This window comes from Sinocyclocheilus grahami, unplaced genomic scaffold, assembly GCF_001515645.1.
Source record: "Sinocyclocheilus grahami isolate Dianchi unplaced genomic scaffold, SAMN03320097.WGS_v1.1 scaffold795.1, whole genome shotgun sequence".
NCBI classification, from domain to species: domain Eukaryota; kingdom Metazoa; phylum Chordata; class Actinopteri; order Cypriniformes; family Cyprinidae; genus Sinocyclocheilus; species Sinocyclocheilus grahami.
In genome coordinates, this window is record NW_015505974.1 from 712400 (window position 1) to 733660 (window position 21261).

The 21261-nt window shown below is 35.9% G+C and overlaps 1 protein-coding gene across 2 annotated transcripts; it reads left to right on the forward strand.

The window, feature by feature from the left end:
• Positions 1–141: 141 nt before the first annotated feature.
• Positions 142–20500, forward strand: LOC107561871 (mucolipin-1-like). Of its 2 annotated transcripts, none has more exons than XM_016246386.1 (15): positions 142–405; positions 7595–7836; positions 8202–8366; positions 8662–8818; positions 9230–9311; positions 9388–9484; positions 10188–10287; positions 10375–10481; positions 10573–10722; positions 10831–10932; positions 11376–11498; positions 11791–11907; positions 11983–12072; positions 12459–12589; positions 18926–20500. In XM_016246386.1, exons 1-15 carry the CDS (start codon positions 363–365, stop codon positions 18960–18962), a joined length of 1743 nt encoding a protein of 580 aa, XP_016101872.1. In that variant the 5' UTR covers positions 142–362; the 3' UTR covers positions 18963–20500. The 2 variants fall into 2 exon arrangements, with proteins under 2 accessions (XP_016101872.1, XP_016101873.1); XM_016246387.1 differs by lacking the exon at positions 18926–20500 and adding an exon at positions 12696–12833.
• Positions 20501–21261: the final 761 nt, after the last annotated feature.

Here is a 21261-nt window from a genome sequence, read left to right on the forward strand (position 1 = left end):
AAACAAATACATACACACACACACACACACACACACACACACAAAAAACTCCCTTTTCCGGCATCACATATCACTTAATGTGAATAATACACAACAAGCTCTGTTTACAGTAACCACACGTGACCTCAGCAGCCTCAGAGCGTGTCACATGATGCTGGCTTGTCACGTGAGCTCATCGGAAGTTGGCTGTGCTGCTCGCGAGTGGACGCTTGTTGTAAACATGCGGTAACCGGAGAGGAGTCCTTCAATGAACCACAGAGGGCCAAAACAAGCCCGTTGAACAGACTCGGGTCCCGTTGTGCGGTGAATTAAACTGGCATTTTAATGCCGACAGCCTCTGCGCGTGATTTTAAACCGCTGACATGGCCGAGGTGGACGCGAATAAAGTCAATCATATTTCCTCCGGTGAGTGATCATAACGCTGGCGATGTGACGATTATGAACTAGATGCTGATTATAATGTTAATTATGGAGCCTTTCAGTGCGTCCATGGGGTGTTAGACCGCAAAAGTGGAAATATAATCCTGTTTTTTTTTATGGAATGGATTACAAAATAGCTACCATTAATCAGTATTCCCTTTTAAATTCCCTTTGGTCCCCTCAGTCCTAAATATTTGGTTACATCCTTGCTTATCCTGTTTGCGAATAGCCCTGTTTGACTTTATTGAAAGCTTTTGTTGTTTGGATGATTCAGTATTACAGCAAGAGGCTGGAGAGACTGCTGTGTTAGTACATAGATTGTGTATGTGATTTATTTTCCGCTTGTTTTCGGGTTTTCTTCCTCATTTGTGTCACATTGACCTTATTCCTACAGTAACACCACAATGGGCTAATGGAGTCATAGACGTTACTGGAAATTATAACTACATTTGCCAACTTTTCATTTCACTTGGTTTATAATGACCATAAAATCGCTGAATGTGTAGCGAATATGAACCTGATCTGCTTAATAAGAGCCGGTGAATCAGTTTCAGGTATTTTGAAGTTGTAGATTGGAGGTGTATAGTTTTTAAACCATGTTTAACACCACAGTATTGTTGTTCAATCTGATTGTTGACGGATCCTGTTGCACATTTTTCATGGTATTCAATTCTAAAATCCCACCACAATATTGGCTGGCAACTGCAATTTCATGGTCTCAAAGTAGTTCAAGTTTGTGACTAAAATACAGTTATATGTCCAAACTAATAATGGTAAATTGGGCTGTTTTTAAGTAGCTAAACATTAAGGGGGAAAAAAAATCTCGTATTTGCTTGCTTTTTTTTTGGTCTTATTGTGAAAGTGTTGTGGTCTTGTTGTGAAAGAATGTTATTAAAAAAAAGTCATTATAATCTTTACACTGTAAAATCTAATTAGTTGGGCTTACTTAAAAAAAGCATGCAAAGCGATTGCCTTGAAAAAAGTAAGTAAAGTGAAATAGGTATGGTATGTTGTACTGACAGATGCTTAGTTAGTATAGCTTACTTACACGAGAGTTCTAGTAACTAGGGATGCACCGATATGAAAATTATGGCCGATACCGATAACCGATAATCCTTTAATTATGCAGTTGCTTTGTTTTACAGTTGTTGATTTTATTTGCCAATTTTATTTGCCGTCTTGTGTCAGTAGTAGCACAACAAAAAGAGCAAATAAAATGGTTATTGTTACAAGTAATGAAAATAAATGAAATTGAATTTTTACCATTGTTGTGATTCACGTGCGGATTGTTTAAGTCTGTGTGTGACTTTAGCATATTACCACACACTATTTAAGGATTATATAAACCCAATTAAAAGCATCTCAAGGTACTTATGAAAAATGAAATTTGAAAAAGTTCATTAAAAAACACACACAAAAAATACACTAATGCTTTAATTAGAATATAGATCGCTTTCTAAAAGCAACCTATTATACTTTTCTTCCCTTGAAATCAAATAACTCTGACTTCATGATGCATTGCTGCATTAACAGGAAGAAAATTATATTAACATAAACAGAGTTCCAAGTGCCCAACCAAAGGGAACGCTAATCACTATAATGTTGATTAAAAAAAAATACACATTTTAGGAAAATCAACATCAATTTATGAAGTTAGCTTATGTGATGTTCTCTCAAATATTTAAGTTGTATTGAAAATTCAACATTCAAGATGACTTTGGGAAACGAGTGAATGCAACTAGTGAAAGGTAACTGCAGACATGGAGGAAATGGGTCTATTAAGACTCTAAAAGTCTATTAAGACTCTTTTTCTTTTCTTCTTCCTCTGTTGTTATGTTGCACATTAGCAACATATTAGTGCACTGCTGCCTCTCACTGCTTTATTAATGTCATTGGTTCCTTTGTGGCTACTTGAATATTTTAAGTAAATTTCACTCAAAACAGTAAGTAAATAGTTTTATTTGCCTTGAAAGTAGCTGTAACTTAATAAAACCTAGTAAGTATAACAACTAAGTAAAGATAACTAATTAAATCGAAGTAAGGTAAACTATTGGATTTTACAGTGTAGCAACTTGTTCCTATGGTTGGGTATCGTTTGTTTTTTTTTCGATACCATTTTGAATGATAAAACAAAGACAATAAACACTTGACTGCGACAATATAGTTTATCTGTGTTATTCAAGCCATCTCTGGTATTTTCATAATAATTAAGTATATTTATAATCCATTGCTAATCGAAGAATTATTTTTTAAAGTAGCCTATGGAACATATTTTCTGCTTCGTTCTGTGACAAGAAGCCACATCAGATCACAGAAGGAAGCATTTGTCTGGTGTTGTGGAGTAAAAAGGTTATAATGTTCTCTTTTGTTGGTTAACGGGTTTAGAAATGTGAATACAAGGGAAGTGTAGCTTTAGGCATTTTAGTTTAAGCATGTTTAGCTTAGTTAACGGAAGGCTGCTGCCATCAGAGCAAGTGTAATTACTGCATTCACGCGCTCTTCGAATGCTCTCATTTCCCGAGTTGTGCTTTTAAGTCGGAATGTGAAAACAACATGGACACTCGCGTCACGTTACTACAAAATTTGTTGGATTTGTATTATTAGAGCTCTCCGACTTGCAATTTTCTCAGTCGGGAAATAATTTTTCACGTGTGGTGCCGGTGATGATGCTTCTTACGTCCGTTTCGGAGAACCAGAGGACAAATATTTCAATCGATCGCTCAGGCATGGCACCGAAATCTGCATTCTGATTCGGTTCTAGTACATACCGGTTACATAGGTACCGGTGCCATATTGGTACCGGGTTTTGGTACCCAACCCTACTTGTTCCCCCACTGAAAGGACTTTCTGCTAGTTATTTGATAAAGTTATCCAATAATCAAAAACCTATTTAGGATTTATTATAGAAAATCTTAATTCAGTTTAACTCTGTTCCATAATGTAATACCCACTCCAATACCCACTATCAACATCCAATCATTTCACAATAGATTAGAAAAAGTACTAAATTTTTTTTCTTAATATTATGATGTTTTGCTCAAAAATATGTTAAATTATGGAAGTAAAATGATTTGCGTTTGCATACACCAATTCACGTTGTCTATAAAGGTACGTTCACACAGACCGCACTTTTGCATGTATAGCTTTTCAGTTTTTTCCCTTGAAAAACATACAATAGATGGAAACGTTTAGCTGTTGTGATTGCATCTTTTGCAGCATCTGAAATAAAAAAAAAATGCTGCTCAAGTTGATAGAAGTTCAACTTTTAAACAAGACTTCTCTCTTTTTTTAATGTTTTTTTTTAGTGTTTTTCTATATAAATGTCTCCATACAAGAAAGATATCTTGAGAATATTTCATAATTAGGTTTTTTATTTTCTAGTGTTGCGCCAAATTAATTTTTTTAATGAATGAATTTTTTTACTGAAACCAAAATTAAAATGTTCATTTAGGTAATAGTAATCAGTCATAGTAGAGTTCTTTGGCAATGAGTCGCATCTCAATATTTCAACCAAACAAATTTTAATACATACTGCTATTATAACATTATTTTTGGTCTCTGCGAAGTGTGTTCAGTCCACAGCTTACAAGTTCAGCTGTTGTAGTTTATCCGCATTTTGTGCACAAAAACCTCTTTTGGTCAGTAATTGCAGCCCTTTTTTGCTTGCTGAAATTTCAGTGCATCCCAAGTTTTTCATAATATAATTGTGTGGCTTTATGTACCCACAGATTTGTGTGTGGGTGTGTGGAGTTCATGGGTGGCTCAGGCAGAACGACAAACCCTGATGCCATCTGTGATAGGATTATTATAACATGCTGATAGCCAAACCCTTGACTTATTATGACAGCAAAAGCCTGTGTGGAGAAACGCCTGTGCTCCGAAAACATGCCTACCTGTAAAACTGGAAGGATGAGATTTTTTCAGTTTATTTTTCGGCATTTGATTGACTCTAAGTGAGTGAGTGAAGTGACATGTGGCCAAGTATGGTGACCCATACTCGGAATTAGTGCTCTGCATTTATCCCATCCAAAGTGCACACACACAGCAGTGAACACACACAAACCGTGAACACACACCCGGAGCAGTGGGCAGCCATTTTTTTGCTGCGGCGCCCGGGAGCAGTTGGGGGTTCGGTGCCTTGCTCATTACTGCTCTATCACTTGTAGTCATACTCCAGTGCTCATGAGCGGCTTCAGACGCCCACATCGACTGCAATTTTGCTATGAAGATTCCTATCACTTCACTAGAGTACATTGAAAATCTTCCTGTTATACAGTAACAAGAATGTGGCGCATTTGAGGCAAGATTCCAGTAGCTTGGCTCTGACAGACACAGATTTGCTTCTAGATGAACAATGATGGTTTTGATTAGAGAGACCAATGAGAGCCAATAGGTAGAGTTTCATAAACACTCTCAGTCTCTATCCATTTTTGCTTAATCATGCAGTCATCGGCAGGTCAGATGTTCAAGAAAGTAAAGAAATCAGGGAAATCACGTCAGCTTGGATACTCAGTGTGAACAGTACAGGAACTTAAAGGAACACTGATTGTCTGTACTTTCTGCTGTGCGGTTCTAAAACGGCAGGAAATTTCCCATATATCATCAGCCCACACACGCTGCGATCATTAATCTCATTTAAGTGACTAACTCATCTACTTTTGTCTTTTGTATTTCACTTTCCGTTCAGCCTAGATTAGACGCTGTCACTCTGGATTGTGATTTATGAGGCATGAAAAATGGTTTCTCACCATATTTCCGTTACATATGTAGACGTGTAGCTGTGTATAGTATGATTTAATCTCAATAATAACGAAATTAATATAGCATTAGTATCATCAAATCGTCTGTTATTTAATTCAATAAATATATACGCAATGCGTTTGCGTAAACCATCTTCCCTTAACTTGTAATAAAAAGCACTTCACGCTGTTATCTACAAAAGAGATTTAAGAGTCCCTTCCGTTTTCTTTTACTGTGAAATATTGCAATATTAATATTTATTTGTTTCATTTAATTTAATTTAGTAATAATATAATACAATTTATTATTATTTATTTTTATTTTATAGTCATATTGACATGTAATCACAACATATTTGCCCAATTTGTCCAGCCCTACAAACACAGTAGACCTTTTTAATGGAATTTTAAATCACAAACACAGTTTTTATCAGAAAAATCATTGATTGATCATCAAGTCGTGCAGCCCTAGTGTATAGCTTTGTGTGTGATTCATAATGTACTCAGTGATATACCTGCTATAATCTTGGCAGTTCTTTGTCTGTAGTCATGTAATTGAGATAACTGCTCATTGTGGTAGAGCTACTGTATAAAAAACACAGGACTGAATGAATCACTTACTGTTTTGGTTTGCACAAAAAAAAAAAGGTCTTTACAGAATTGCACAAGAAAAACACGCTTTCACCACTTCCAAAAGTCATATTTCCTGTAGTTTCAGAAATGCGTAGAAACACTTTTGGGAAGTGTTTACTCTGTGATTTGTGGAGAAAGAAAGAAGCATAATTTTTACTGTTCCACAGAACAGCTGTAGAGGAAGTGCATAGGCAGGATTGACGTTTTTGACACGTCTTCACTGTGAGAAATGAAGACAAGCTGTTAAACTCACAGAGCTTTGAGGGCACACTAAGAGACTGAAATAAAATCCAGCATTCATTCACAATCCAGCCATGCTAATTAAAGACGTGTCCTTGACAAACTAACCAGTCTTAAGCCCCTTTCACATGACTTGCTATGGAGTGAAGCATTAAGATTTGCTGCATTGTAGCTCAACAATGAAGCCTTGACATTTTTTTCTTTGACAATCTGTCCAGTCTCAAGTGATCTCGCGTCACTTTGAGGAAGAGAACGCTCATCAGATCTCAAGTTTCGGGTTGTGCACGTATAGGTGATCTCTGTCTTACTAAAGTAGACTTAAGTTCACATCCTTAGGCTCTAGTTGAGGCCATTTTGTCTTTCAGTCTGTCTGGTGATCTTAGTGTGAACTTTGATTCAAATTAAATGAACAAGTTCTGTTTTTATAGACCGTATATGCTGTGTAGGGTAAACTGTAAGATTTTTAAATGTTTTTGAAAAAAGTATCTTATTCTCACCAATGCTGCATTTAATAACTGTTTTTTATATATATTTTAAAATGTATTTATTTTCCTGTGTATCACTAAAGCAATAAGCCCCAAGAAGCCGTGGTTTACAGTGAATTTATAACAGCTAGGGGCGTTATTAACCCCCTTAGCTGTTATAAATTCACTGTAAATCATGGCTTCACGGGGTTATTGCTTTTATAAAACGGTTATTCCATATACGTAGTACGGTTTCACAAAATAAAACAGCAAATAAAATGTAATGATATTAATAAAAACAGTATTCTTCCACCAAACAATGTAGTTTCTCAGAATCAGTTGCGGTTGCAACAAAGTGGTTGCGGTTGCAACAGACAAACGTAAACAAAGGTGTATGTTTGTAGTGTAATTTACAACAGCTTCGAACGTGGCTCAGCCAATCAGAATCAAGGACCGGAACTATCCGTTTTATAATGTGAATTTTGTGTCATTGTGAATTTAACGCATCCTTAGAAAAAACCCTATTATGCCTTTTCGAATATTACCTTTCGTGCAGTGTGTCATGTAGCTATATGTGAACATAAACTATCTGCAAAGTTGTGAAGCCAACAGTGCGCGATTAATAAAGTTATTGTCTAAAAAAAAAATAAAAAAAGAGTCTGCTCGCAATCACCTAAACGAGTCTAGAGTCCAGAGCCAATCTCTCTACGGCTCTGGACCAATCACAAAGGACTGCGCCATCTGACCAATCACAGCAGTGAGGGCTCACGGAAAGGAGGGGTTTAGAGAGATTGATTTTCTTACGAATCATTTAGAAATGAGGTTAAATTAAATCTATTTTTTTAGAAAACAAATGTGTTTTTTGACCTTGCATGCATGTAAACCTGTTTTAGGAGACTTATAAAACAATATTAGCATCCTTAAAAATGGCATAATAGGGGCACTTTAATTTCATTCAAAACCACAACAACTTACTGAACCTAAACTTGGTAATTTATGTGAATGTAATTGAAAGGGTATTAGAGTTTTGAAACAAAGAGACTATTTACATTGTGCTTTATCCCAATGGTACTATCAGTGTCTCTCTTTCTCTTTCAGAAGAGGATAGGCTACTGTTTCCGGTGACAGGCTATGATTTGAATGACTGCAGGGATGAGTATAGCAACCCCAGGCCGTCCCCGGTAACAGGTGGCTGGATAGGTGCTGACCAAGAAGAGGAAGCAGTGCGCAGGAAGTTAAAATATTTCTTCATGAGTCCCTGTGAAAAGTACCAAGCCAAAGGCCGAAAACCTTTTAAACTGGTATTGCAAATACTGAAGATACTTATAGTAACTGTACAGGTATTTAAATTCCTCTCTTTCCTTAGAATGTATTTCTACAGCTCATATACTCATCCCACAGCTTACTAAAGACAGCGTTGCAGCTCAAAGTCTCAGTTTTACCCCCAAATTATTCTTTAACCACTATGACATGCCCTACTGTGGGCCCATCTAAATTAACCTTTGGTTTTGCTCTCTGAAGTGTCACAGAGTTTAATAGGCTGGCTAATAAGCATGAATTTCTCTTGTAGAGTTTTAAGCAAAATATTCAGCTGACTGATACACAAGAAAAAATATACACAGCCAATTTTTGGTCTCATTTGGCACTGATCACTTGTTACTAAAAATGATTCCTCTCTCTTTTTGTGCTATTTCATTATGTCTAGCTGGTACTTTTTGGCTTAAGCAATGAGATGGTGGTGACGTTTAAAGAGGAAAACACAGCTTCATTTAAACACCTTTTTCTCAAAGACTACGATGATTCAAATGATGCGCTTGCTGTTTACACACAGAGTGATGTTTATGACCACATGTTTCACACAATAGAACAGGTAATGTATCAATTTACTAATTCATATGCTTTGAGGGATATATGTGGGTAGTGAGCTCAGTGTAGTCATAACACAATTTGGCTTACGTTCAGCCTCTGTCTTCTGAAAGTATCTTGTTTGTTTGGCTGTATAACTGCGTAAGTGTATTTTTAAATACATGTATACTTTTTATGAATAACTATATTATTCATCTACAGCAGCTATTCTGCCTTTCCCAGCTGGAGTTTGGTCACGAGTGGTCATGTTTATTTTTATATGCCTTATATAAAGCCTATTCTTCTCACTTGTCTTTCAGTACCTGGCTTTGCCGGAGACGACAGTGGGCCGTTATGCGTATGTGTACAATGTCGGTGTGAACGGAAGTGCGCTGTCTCTGTGTCAGCAGTATTATAAAAAAGGCAGGATCGACCCAGCTAACGACACCTTCAACATCGATCCGCATGTGGTCACAGGTGACCGTTTTCCAGCCTCTATTTCATCCCAAGTTTATTCCTGTTCTGATTTTAGTTTTAACTGTTTTAACTAAAACAGATGTTAGGATCAAGGCAAAGACTTAAGGAGCCTGAAATATTTGTTTTCTAGCACTTATAAATTCATTATTTTTGAATTATTGAATTATTTATAATTTATCATTATTAATTGAATTGTTTATTTTTGTTGATGAAACTAAAAGATGTTGTTACTTCCTCTTTTGCACGTTGTTGTTACTTGCAGTTCCTTGTTACTGAGTGTGCCACAGGAATCACTTTCAAAAATAAATCTAAAAACAAAATCTTGCTGTTGACCAGACTTGCCTCCCGAGGACACTGTCGGTCACTGCGGCTGCTTCAGTTGGTGATGAATTTCTCTCTTCCTCTCTGTAGACTGTATTGGAGTGAACCCTTTGTCCACTCCCACAGCAGGTCTGGGCCGTGATTACAGGAACTTCACCCTCAAGTTTCACAAGTAAGTTAAACGGGTTTTTTAATGCAAGTTTCAATTTGATAATCTAAAACTCTAATATCAACACACTCTCTCTCAGGCTCATTAATGTCACCATACAGTTCCAGCTGAAGGCTATAAATCTTCAGACCATCATCCACAATGAAATTCCTGACTGTTACACGTTCTTTATCATGGTGAGTTTCCACATAAAATGCTAGTTTCCTCTAAAAAAAAAAAAAAAAAAGTAAACTTAAATTTTTTTTAAAGAAAACTGTCACTTTAACAGATCTGTTAATGGAAATTTGGCATGGAGAAAAAGCAATGTGCATGTAAGGATATATAAATGATAAAATATGAAATTACTTTTAATTTGAAAAATCTGTATTTTTAGTTTTCAGCCCAGTGTATCGAGATTTTCTGTTTCCAATTTGGGCAATTGGAATTTTGTTGGAACTAACTAGTAATGCTATAAATTTCTATATATTAATATTAAACATTTTAGTTTTGTTTTTATACACTTATAAATGTATATGGAGAAAAGGCATATATATATATATATATATATTAGTGTTCAGTAGTGTCTAGATTTCGTTTCCAGTTTGCCAAGTGTGTTAGAGTGCATAATTAATACTTTTTTTATATATATATCATATAATTATATTTATAATTCTAAAATATGAAAATACATTATTTTATTTAAAATGCCTATAAAAGGAAACGGTATATCTGTAATTTTAGTTTTTAGTTTTGACCCAATGCGTCTACATTTTCTTTTTCCTATTTGGCCAAGTAATAAATTTTTTTGTGCATAACTATCCATTTTTGATAGTTATGCACAAAATATGCACTCAAAATAATTTGATATACTGTATATAATTGGCCCTGTTTAATGTTCAGATTCTGCTGGATAACAAAGCTCACAGTGGTAAAGTTAAGATCAGTCTTGATAATCAGGCCTCCATTAAGGAATGTAGAGACCCCAGTGTGTCTGGACACGGTAAGACTCAACTACCCCACGTATCATTTTTTACATTGTGGATATTCATTATATATGCTTGTGCTCATGCTGTTTCTCTGTCTCCAGCTGATAGTTATGCTCGTGTGTGGTTTGATGTGGCCGTTATAGTGGTTTGTATTTTCTCTCTGCTCCTCTGTGGTCGCTCGATCATCAGAGGAATCATTCTTCAAAATGTAAGACATTGTATCAGACAAATCCACATTAATGTGACAGTGATTACATAGCGAATCCTGCGCTAACATTCTCTCTTATATTTCTCTTCAGGAGTTTGTGAAGTACTTTAAGAGCTCTCTGAAGCGTCATGTCTGTTGGGGAGACAGAATGGAGTTTATTAACGGATGGTATATTCTGCTCATCATTAGCGACGTGCTCACTATCACAGGCTCCATTATTAAGATCGGCATTGAGCTAAAGGTCAGTCAGTGCAGGAAAAGGAAATTGTGAAACATTTATGTGTACGGAGGCATTGCATTGGGTCAGCACAATCAGCAGGGATATTTCATACTTTGTTTCAACCCTCAGAACCTCTCATCCTACGATCAGTGTGGGATCCTCCTGGGCACCTCGACGTTATTGGTTTGGGTTGGAGTTATTCGCTACCTCACCTTTTTTCAGAAGTACAATGTGAGAAACAAACACACCCATACACATGTGTTCATGCAGTTACACTGGCCATGTTGTATATTATTTCGTAAATTATTTTTAATAAAGTTGCTTACATTTCTAGATTTTCACTGTCATCGGCTGAAAATAAACGTAAAATTCCTGCCTAACCTTATTCATGCTGTGCATTTAAGATATGAAATATATTTGAAATATATCACTACCAAGCCTGGAACTCTATAAAAATTTTTGAATAAATGTACTACACTTTGAAGAAAAGTATTATCTTGAAATAACAACTATATTCTATTTTTTGTACATTTTTTATTTTGGTGCCATTCACTCTATCATTAAATGCACCTGAAATGTCACCACATCTCTAGTGGCGATTTGCTTGTGAAACAACCGAGATGTTTTTTTTAGGATGTGGATTTTATGTACTATATGGTGTTTTCCTTTCTCAGATTCTCATTGTCACTTTAAGAGCTGCATTCCCTAATGTGATCCGTTTCTGTTGCTGTGTGGCGGTGATCTACCTCGGTTATTGCTTCTGTGGGTGGATTGTGCTGGGACCCTATCATGTTAAGGTACACAAATTCAATATAATTCAAATAATTCAATGTGGTACTACATGGAACATATAAAAAAAAAGGCAGATTTGGTTCCTGAGTAAAATAAAAAAATATATATTGTTACTACAATTATTACTGTATTTTTTTTACTAAATAAATACAGCCTTAGTGAGCATATGAGACTTTCAAAAACATTTAAAGACTCAACTTTTGAACATTCGTGTATAAATAAACAAATGCACACGTGTCCTCTCTCTCTCGTTATATATGGCATGTGGTGTTGATGGTGTTTGTTTTGTTTCCTCAGTTCCGCTCTCTCTCGCTGGTGTCTGAGTGTCTTTTCTCTCTGATCAATGGAGATGACATGTTTGTGACCTTCAGTGGCATGCAAGAGAGCAGCATGCTTGTCTGGGTCTTCAGTCAGGTGAGTTTCGCCTTCACGTCCTCACACAGGTGCTACAGGGTTCAGAGCAGTAAATATACTCGGTTTCTTTTGCAGGTTTACCTCTACACGTTCATCTCTCTGTTCATTTACATGGTGCTCTCTCTCTTTATCGCTCTTATCACTGGAGCTTATGAGACCATCAAGGTAAGAGTGAAAGACGTGGCAGATGCAGAGATAGAATTGAAAAACATGTTTTTGTTAATGATATCCTCTCTCACACACACACACACATATATATATATAAACATACCTGTCTTTGTAAAATAACTATTTTAACCATACCAATTTATTAGCATTTTTTATTTTAATGACTTTTTTAATCATTTTTTTATTTAAATTTTTTTTTATCAGTTTTACTTTTACACAATTATGATCTATTTTGTATTCCTGTCATTGTAAATGATCAGTATTTTTTTTCCCTGATTAACTCAGAAAAGTGTTATATGTGGCAGGTAGTAAAACGAAATGTGTAGTAAGATGATCCAAACAGCTTGATTATAGTAACATGATATACTTTCATTTCCATTCAGCATCAAACTCAGGAGCCTATCCATATCACTGATCTGCATGCATTCATCGCTGAGTGCACCGACACACCCAGCTCTGGAAAGTTCCGCGGCATCGAGACCTCGCCGTGCTCTTTCTTCTGCTGCTGTGACAGGTGTGTCACCATAGAAACAAAGAAAATGCTTCTTAATATCAGCAATCACAAATTTAACCGCCACTAATTAACACAAATGTATTGCTGATACATTCAAAATAATTAGAATGCAGTAGAGAAGAGCACAGATAATACCATTGCATACATTGATGTTTAAGAGAGATACCAGTTCTTAAAGGTAAAGTATATCATTTCCTCTTGTGTTACCAAATATTGCAATTTTTCTTTGATGGCACCCCACTGTTTATATTCTTAAGAAAATCAACCTACTGAACCAGCTTATGGTCGTTACTACACCATAAAGTCAGCGTGAAATGAAAATTCACCCCATCTATTTTCTAAATGCATGCTATAGATCAGTGCTGGGAAGGTTACTTTGAAAATATAGTAGATTACAAATTACGAGTTACCCTATTTAAAATGAAATAAGTAGTGTAACCATTTCAATTACTTTATTAATGTAACTGATTACTTTCATGCATTTCTAATGAATGTTTGTTTTCAACCGCAGCATTAACCTTACAGTAGTACTCAACACTGAATACTGTCAGACTTTAAAAATCCTTCATCACTTAAATTAAGAATAATTTATTTTAAAGCACAGTCACCACAAAATCAGACTTTAGTACCTCTTTTTACTTTGAGACAATTCTGAGGTTAAATACTGATTTATAATCATAACAAGAAATAGTTTAATAGCTATGATGCTGGTTTAAAAAAAAAAAAAAAATCAAATCTTTGTATAGCTATGTCAGGAAACACTGGCATCTATCAATGCCTTGGAAAAAAGTGAATCAGTTAATCTTAAAGAAATCAAACACATACCTGCCTTTAAATGGCAGGAGGCACCGTGCACATCAGAAACAGGCAAAGCAACAAATTAATATTATTCAACATATCCTAGCTTTTTACAGAAAAATTAATTACAAAGAAATAGCTAGTAACATGAAAAATTGAAGTTGAAAGACTGAATGGTATTTTCTTTTTAAACGGTAATCTTTGTTTTATTAAAAATTTGAAAAATAATTTTTTACAGTGTACTTTGAGTGCAACACCCAAATCTCAATATCCAGTCAACAACTGATGCATAGAATAAAGTCCTCGCCCTACATTTTCTTTTTTCAGTAACAATATGGAAGAAAAAAATCTGTCACTACTTCCGTGTCATCGCGACTTTAAACAGTGATAGGAGAAAATATTTTAAAGGGGTCCTATTATGCTCTTTTACAATGTCTTGAATTTGTTTTGGGGGTGTACTAGAACATGCTCTCATGCTTGGTGGATCAAAAAACGCATGATTTTTTTGCATAATTTACATTATTACAATACCTTTCTCCCCATCCTGGCACAAACGGCTCGATTAGTTCCGGCTTTGATGAAGGCCCACCTTCCGGAAAACGAGATGTGATTGGTTAGCTGTCCCAGTGCGTTGTGATTGACGAACAGCTTAGACGGTGTTTCAGTACTGCCACGCCCCTTGCCAAAGCAGCAAGTTCCGTCTGCTCCGGTTTAGTTAAGGATGGCGTCAATATTGCCATATCAATTTGAGCCGGATTCAGACCCAGCGAATATTGAACAAGAGGATCGCGCAGAACCTTTGCACGCACGGATATTGCAAGACATATTAGAGTGGTAACGTTATTGTTGTTGTTGTTGTTTTTTTTTGGCTAAATCTAAATTTAGATAGGATGTCAACAACCGCTTAAAAATAACTGCATTTACTATGTACAGATAAGTGCATATGTATTATTTTTATTGTTATTTAATTATATACTTTGTTTCAACCCTCAGAACCTCTCATCCTACGATCAGTGTGGGATCCTCCTGGGCACCTCGACGTTATTGGTTTGGGTTGGAGTTATTCGCTACCTCACCTTTTTTCAGAAGTACAATGTGAGAAACAAACACACCCATACACATGTGTTCATGCAGTTACACTGGCCATGTTGTATATTATTTCGTAAATTATTTTTAATAAAGTTGCTTACATTTCTAGATTTTCACTGTCATCGGCTGAAAATAAACGTAAAATTCCTGCCTAACCTTATTCATGCTGTGCATTTAAGATATGAAATATATTTGAAATATATCACTACCAAGCCTGGAACTCTATAAAATTTTTTGAATAAATGTACTACACTTTGAAGAAAAGTATTATCTTGAAATAACAACTATATTCTATTTTTTGTACATTTTTTATTTTGGTGCCATTCACTCTATCATTAAATGCACCTGAAATGTCACCACATCTCTAGTGGCGATTTGCTTGTGAAACAACCGAGATGTTTTTTTTAGGATGTGGATTTTATGTACTATATGGTGTTTTCCTTTCTCAGATTCTCATTGTCACTTTAAGAGCTGCATTCCCTAATGTGATCCGTTTCTGTTGCTGTGTGGCGGTGATCTACCTCGGTTATTGCTTCTGTGGGTGGATTGTGCTGGGACCCTATCATGTTAAGGTACACAAATTCAATATAATTCAAATAATTCAATGTGGTACTACATGGAACATATAAAAAAAAAGGCAGATTTGGTTCCTGAGTAAAATAAAAAAATATATATTGTTACTACAATTATTACTGTATTTTTTTTACTAAATAAATACAGCCTTAGTGAGCATATGAGACTTTCAAAAACATTTAAAGACTCAACTTTTGAACATTCGTGTATAAATAAACAAATGCACACGTGTCCTCTCTCTCTCGTTATATATGGCATGTGGTGTTGATGGTGTTTGTTTTGTTTCCTCAGTTCCGCTCTCTCTCGCTGGTGTCTGAGTGTCTTTTCTCTCTGATCAATGGAGATGACATGTTTGTGACCTTCAGTGGCATGCAAGAGAGCAGCATGCTTGTCTGGGTCTTCAGTCAGGTGAGTTTCGCCTTCACGTCCTCACACAGGTGCTACAGGGTTCAGAGCAGTAAATATACTCGGTTTCTTTTGCAGGTTTACCTCTACACGTTCATCTCTCTGTTCATTTACATGGTGCTCTCTCTCTTTATCGCTCTTATCACTGGAGCTTATGAGACCATCAAGGTAAGAGTGAAAGACGTGGCAGATGCAGAGATAGAATTGAAAAACATGTTTTTGTTAATGATATCCTCTCTCACACACACACACACATATATATATATAAACATACCTGTCTTTGTAAAATAACTATTTTAACCATACCAATTTATTAGCATTTTTTATTTTAATGACTTTTTTAATCATTTTTTTATTTAAATTTTTTTTTATCAGTTTTACTTTTACACAATTATGATCTATTTTGTATTCCTGTCATTGTAAATGATCAGTATTTTTTTTCCCTGATTAACTCAGAAAAGTGTTATATGTGGCAGGTAGTAAAACGAAATGTGTAGTAAGATGATCCAAACAGCTTGATTATAGTAACATGATATACTTTCATTTCCATTCAGCATCAAACTCAGGAGCCTATCCATATCACTGATCTGCATGCATTCATCGCTGAGTGCACCGACACACCCAGCTCTGGAAAGTTCCGCGGCATCGAGACCTCGCCGTGCTCTTTCTTCTGCTGCTGTGACAGGTGTGTCACCATAGAAACAAAGAAAATGCTTCTTAATATCAGCAATCACAAATTTAACCGCCACTAATTAACACAAATGTATTGCTGATACATTCAAAATAATTAGAATGCAGTAGAGAAGAGCACAGATAATACCATTGCATACATTGATGTTTAAGAGAGATACCAGTTCTTAAAGGTAAAGTATATCATTTCCTCTTGTGTTACCAAATATTGCAATTTTTCTTTGATGGCACCCCACTGTTTATATTCTTAAGAAAATCAACCTACTGAACCAGCTTATGGTCGTTACTACACCATAAAGTCAGCGTGAAATGAAAATTCACCCCATCTATTTTCTAAATGCATGCTATAGATCAGTGCTGGGAAGGTTACTTTGAAAATATAGTAGATTACAAATTACGAGTTACCCTATTTAAAATGAAATAAGTAGTGTAACCATTTCAATTACTTTATTAATGTAACTGATTACTTTCATGCATTTCTAATGAATGTTTGTTTTCAACCGCAGCATTAACCTTACAGTAGTACTCAAACTGTCAGACTGTCAGACTTTAAAAATCCTTCATCACTTAAATTAAGAATAATTTATTTTAAAGCACAGTCACCACAAATTAGTACCTCAGTACCTCTTTTTACTTTGAGACAATTCTGAGGTTAAATACTGATTTATAATCATAACAAGAAATAGTTTAATAGCTATGATGCTGGTTTAAAAAAAAAAAAAAAATCAAATCTTTGTATAGCTATGTCAGGAAACACTGGCATCTATCAATGCCTTGGAAAAAAGTGAATCAGTTAATCTTAAAGAAATCAAACACATACCTGCCTTTAAATGGCAGGAGGCACCGTGCACATCAGAAACAGGCAAAGCAACAAATTAATATTATTCAACATATCCTAGCTTTTTACAGAAAAATTAATTACAAAGAAATAGCTAGTAACATGAAAAATTGAAGTTGAAAGACTGAATGGTATTTTCTTTTTAAACGGTAATCTTTGTTTTATTAAAAATTTGAAAAATAATTTTTTACAGTGTACTTTGAGTGCAACACCCAAATCTCAATATCCAGTCAACAACTGATGCATAGAATAAAGTCCTCGCCCTACATTTTCTTTTTTCAGTAACAATATGGAAGAAAAAAATCTGTCACTACTTCCGTGTCATCGCGACTTTAAACAGTGATAGGAGAAAATATTTTAAAGGGGTCCTATTATGCTCTTTTACAATGTCTTGAATTTGTTTTGGGGGTGTACTAGAACATGCTCTCATGCTTGGTGGATCAAAAAACGCATGATTTTTTTGCATAATTTACATTATTACAATACCTTTCTCCCCATCCTGGCACAAACGGCTCGATTAGTTCCGGCTTTGATGAAGGCCCACCTTCCGGAAAACGAGATGTGATTGGTTAGCTGTCCCAGTGCGTTGTGATTGACGAACAGCTTAGACGGTGTTTCAGTACTGCCACGCCCCTTGCCAAAGCAGCAAGTTCCGTCTGCTCCGGTTTAGTTAAGGATGGCGTCAATATTGCCATATCAATTTGAGCCGGATTCAGACCCAGCGAATATTGAACAAGAGGATCGCGCAGAACCTTTGCACGCACGGATATTGCAAGACATATTAGAGTGGTAACGTTATTGTTGTTGTTGTTGTTTTTTTTTGGCTAAATCTAAATTTAGATAGGATGTCAACAACCGCTTAAAAATAACTGCATTTACTATGTACAGATAAGTGCATATGTATTATTTTTATTGTTATTTAATTATATCATTATAACATGAATTGCATTGAAACTGTTATACAGTTGAATTTATTTATACCATAGTCCAGTGTTTCCCAGGCGGCATGTACAGTCGTGGTCAGAATTATTATTACCAAGGGTGCCAATAAACTCATAGCAAACTCATTCTCTGGCAGCAGGAGGTGCTGTTGGAGTGGTAGAGATCAAGGTTTCCCCAGTGCTCCGCTCCAAAAAACACTGCTTTATCAGACATTACATGCAAGATTAAATGAAAATGACATCCATTTTTCATCCAGACAGTCGGTTTCCTTCAGAAATACAGTGATATAAAAACACCCGCACTCAATGTATGGGAAACACTGTAGTCTCATAATTGAAGAAGTGTAAATTCTGCAGATTACATCATTGTCCAGTATTGTACTGTCAGCAATTTATTATAAAAACGTTTTCATAATTGTAACATACATATTTACATACATAATTATTCAGGTGCATGTGTAATAACTTGCAAAAACTTGAGGCTGCAGCAGCACTTCTTCTTCGCTGTCATCTTGTCTGATGCACTCAACCAAGCGCTCTAACCACGACCTCGCCCCCAACCATTCAAATTTCTGTAGGCGGGAATCATTTGAATGATATTCTAATAGGCCGCTTTGTGCCCCCCAACCATTTAACCACGACCTCGCCCCTCCCCACTCCCCACTCCCCAACCATTCTAATTTCCATAGGCTGGAATTATTTTAATGATATTCTAATGAGCGGCTTTGTGATATCACAAAACCCGGAAAACAAACGAGCCGTTGGTTGTAGTACTTGAAAAGGGAACGAAATATCTCCCTTTGGAGTGGACTTTGAGATTTGTAAGTTTGAAGATCTTTTTTATGCCCAAACATACACACTACACACTGGCTAAAATTCAAAAAGTGAAAAAGCATAATAGGACCCCTTTAACATAAAATATATTTTAGCATAAAAAATGCCATATTTGAGTTTTTACTATAACTGAAGGCTGTAATGGTGTCTGTTGGTGAAACCCTGCAGAACCACCACATATGAGGACGTCCTCCTGGTCAACTAGTAAAGTCATGGGACTTGATGCCTGAAGACTAAACCTCCCTCTGTTGGTCACACTGTGGTACTGCAACAGGAAGGAAGCCAGTGGCAATGAGAGGAAACCTCCAGACAAAATACCCAAGAAGTCACAGTCGCTTCACTTCGGACCTTATGTGGACAAGAGCACATATGATTTTTTACAAAAGAATCACTCCAGTCTGGGATAATTTAAGTTTTACCTCAACTTGTTCATAGTTTTAACTTAATTCTGGAGGTTGCTAAAGGCAGCCCAGTACTGCCTCTTAATCTATACGGATAAAAACACTCAGACATTTTGAATTGGGAGAATATTAGACAGATAACAAACTGCACACGTGCAGGTGATGTGTACAGTAATCATTCCCTGAATGTTGATCCCACATGTTCATTCAGTGCACGTGATGTGGTGTGCAAGTGGGTCATCAGTGGCCAATACTGGGAGACAGTGGTCAGTGATTCATAACTATTGCTGTTTGTTCTGTTGGATCGTTTTTATGTTTTTTGAGTAACGTCTAGTCATGTGTAATGTCTGCATCCGAAGGAGACTGAACTGGCAGGCCTAAGCGAAAGATGAGGAGACCATGTGATTAAACATCTTTTAAAAAACAGGCTCTTATTCAGCATTTAGAGCAGAAACAGCACTCCCTGGTGTCATAATATCATCTCCACTTACCCATAACAAAAATACATGCTCTGCTAGCATCATTCACACCCAGAATGCCTCAGAAACGTAGCCTTAATTTTTTTCTGGTGTGTAGAGCTGGCTGTAATTTGGAATGTAATACCTTATTGTTGAATAGTATGACTTTGAGTTGCTTTTCTGTATTTTTTTATGAGCTTTTTACCAGTAATTCCATACTGATTCAATTTGTTTTATACGAAAATGGAATCAAATGCATACTGTAACGTGAAATCTTATTTTATAAATGATATTAGATAGCCTTAACCTTAATGATTTAGTATTTTATAGAGAAATACAGACTTTTACGGCCATCCTTCATCAGCTTTGTTTTAAAACAGAGGCCTTCAAGAAAGCTATTATTATAAGATTACTGCTGAGGTCATAGTGTTCTGTTACCATGGTGACATATTAGAACAATAGAACTCATCAAAAATGCTTGACCCATGCATGACTCTCACTTCAGAGGACAAACAAGCTTAATTTGATCTTCTCCGTTATACTTGAATAAATATTTGAATTCTGGGGCCTGTGCAAGCCATTAACTCAAGTGCAGAATAAGTGGGACCAATCATATTATTTTGATGTCAGCGGATGAATGATGATTTGATTTTCCTATTAATATTTCTGTTATTTTAATGTTTTATTTAAATTGTGTTGGCTCTGATGCCTTTGTTTCAAATGAACTTAAAGCGCACAATCTGCAAACAAACCACACTTTCTATTACTAACATGTGAAGCTACACAGTGATGTTGTTCAGAAAAGTCACATCATGTGTTGTCAGATGTATACCTGAAATATTTAATATTTCATTTTAGCCTGATAAATTGTTTTTTTTATGTTTTGCAGTGGAAAACTTGAGCAAATACTGCTGACAATGGCAGCACAAACATTATGTAGATAAAATGATGTAGAAGAATCTACTGACTTTTCAAAGTGGAGGATTTTTCATTTCTTGATTTCTCTTTCCTTTGTTTTAAACACATTGCACATTCTGTCCAAACTTTGGTTTTGACAGGGTCATATTTTTTTGTTCACATGTATTTGTTCAATACAGAGATTTTCTAAAGTCTTTATAATATAGACACTTTTCCTTTTCCTGTTGTTGTTCCACATTAGAGTTAATTAGAAAACACTTTTTAAAACTGTATTGACCACCAATCATGTACATGTTTTCTTACTATACCATATGACCACTAGGTGGTACAAATAGAGCATTTTACCCCAAATCTGAGCACTTTCACATTAAAAGTGGTGTCTGTGGCACCTAAATTGCACTTGTAAAATATGAAAGTTGCTTATTTAGCCAATATACTGTATGTGTAAGAGGGAAGTTTGTAGGCATGTTTGAATAGCTGGTCTAAACAGGTGCGCTAGCCAATGCACGTTGTTTGAGTTGGCTATCTGAAACCACAGAGAGAGATTACACACACTGTTCAAACAGAGCAACCCCCTCAGATGTTGATCTCAGACCTGCGGCCATTCTATAAAGGCCTGCTTTATTCTCAATCTGCGGTGGGACTCTGAATATGAGCCACACCCAGCTATTCAAACAGAATGAGTTAACAGGAAGAGATTTAATTTAACCACCTCAATAAGTTCAGT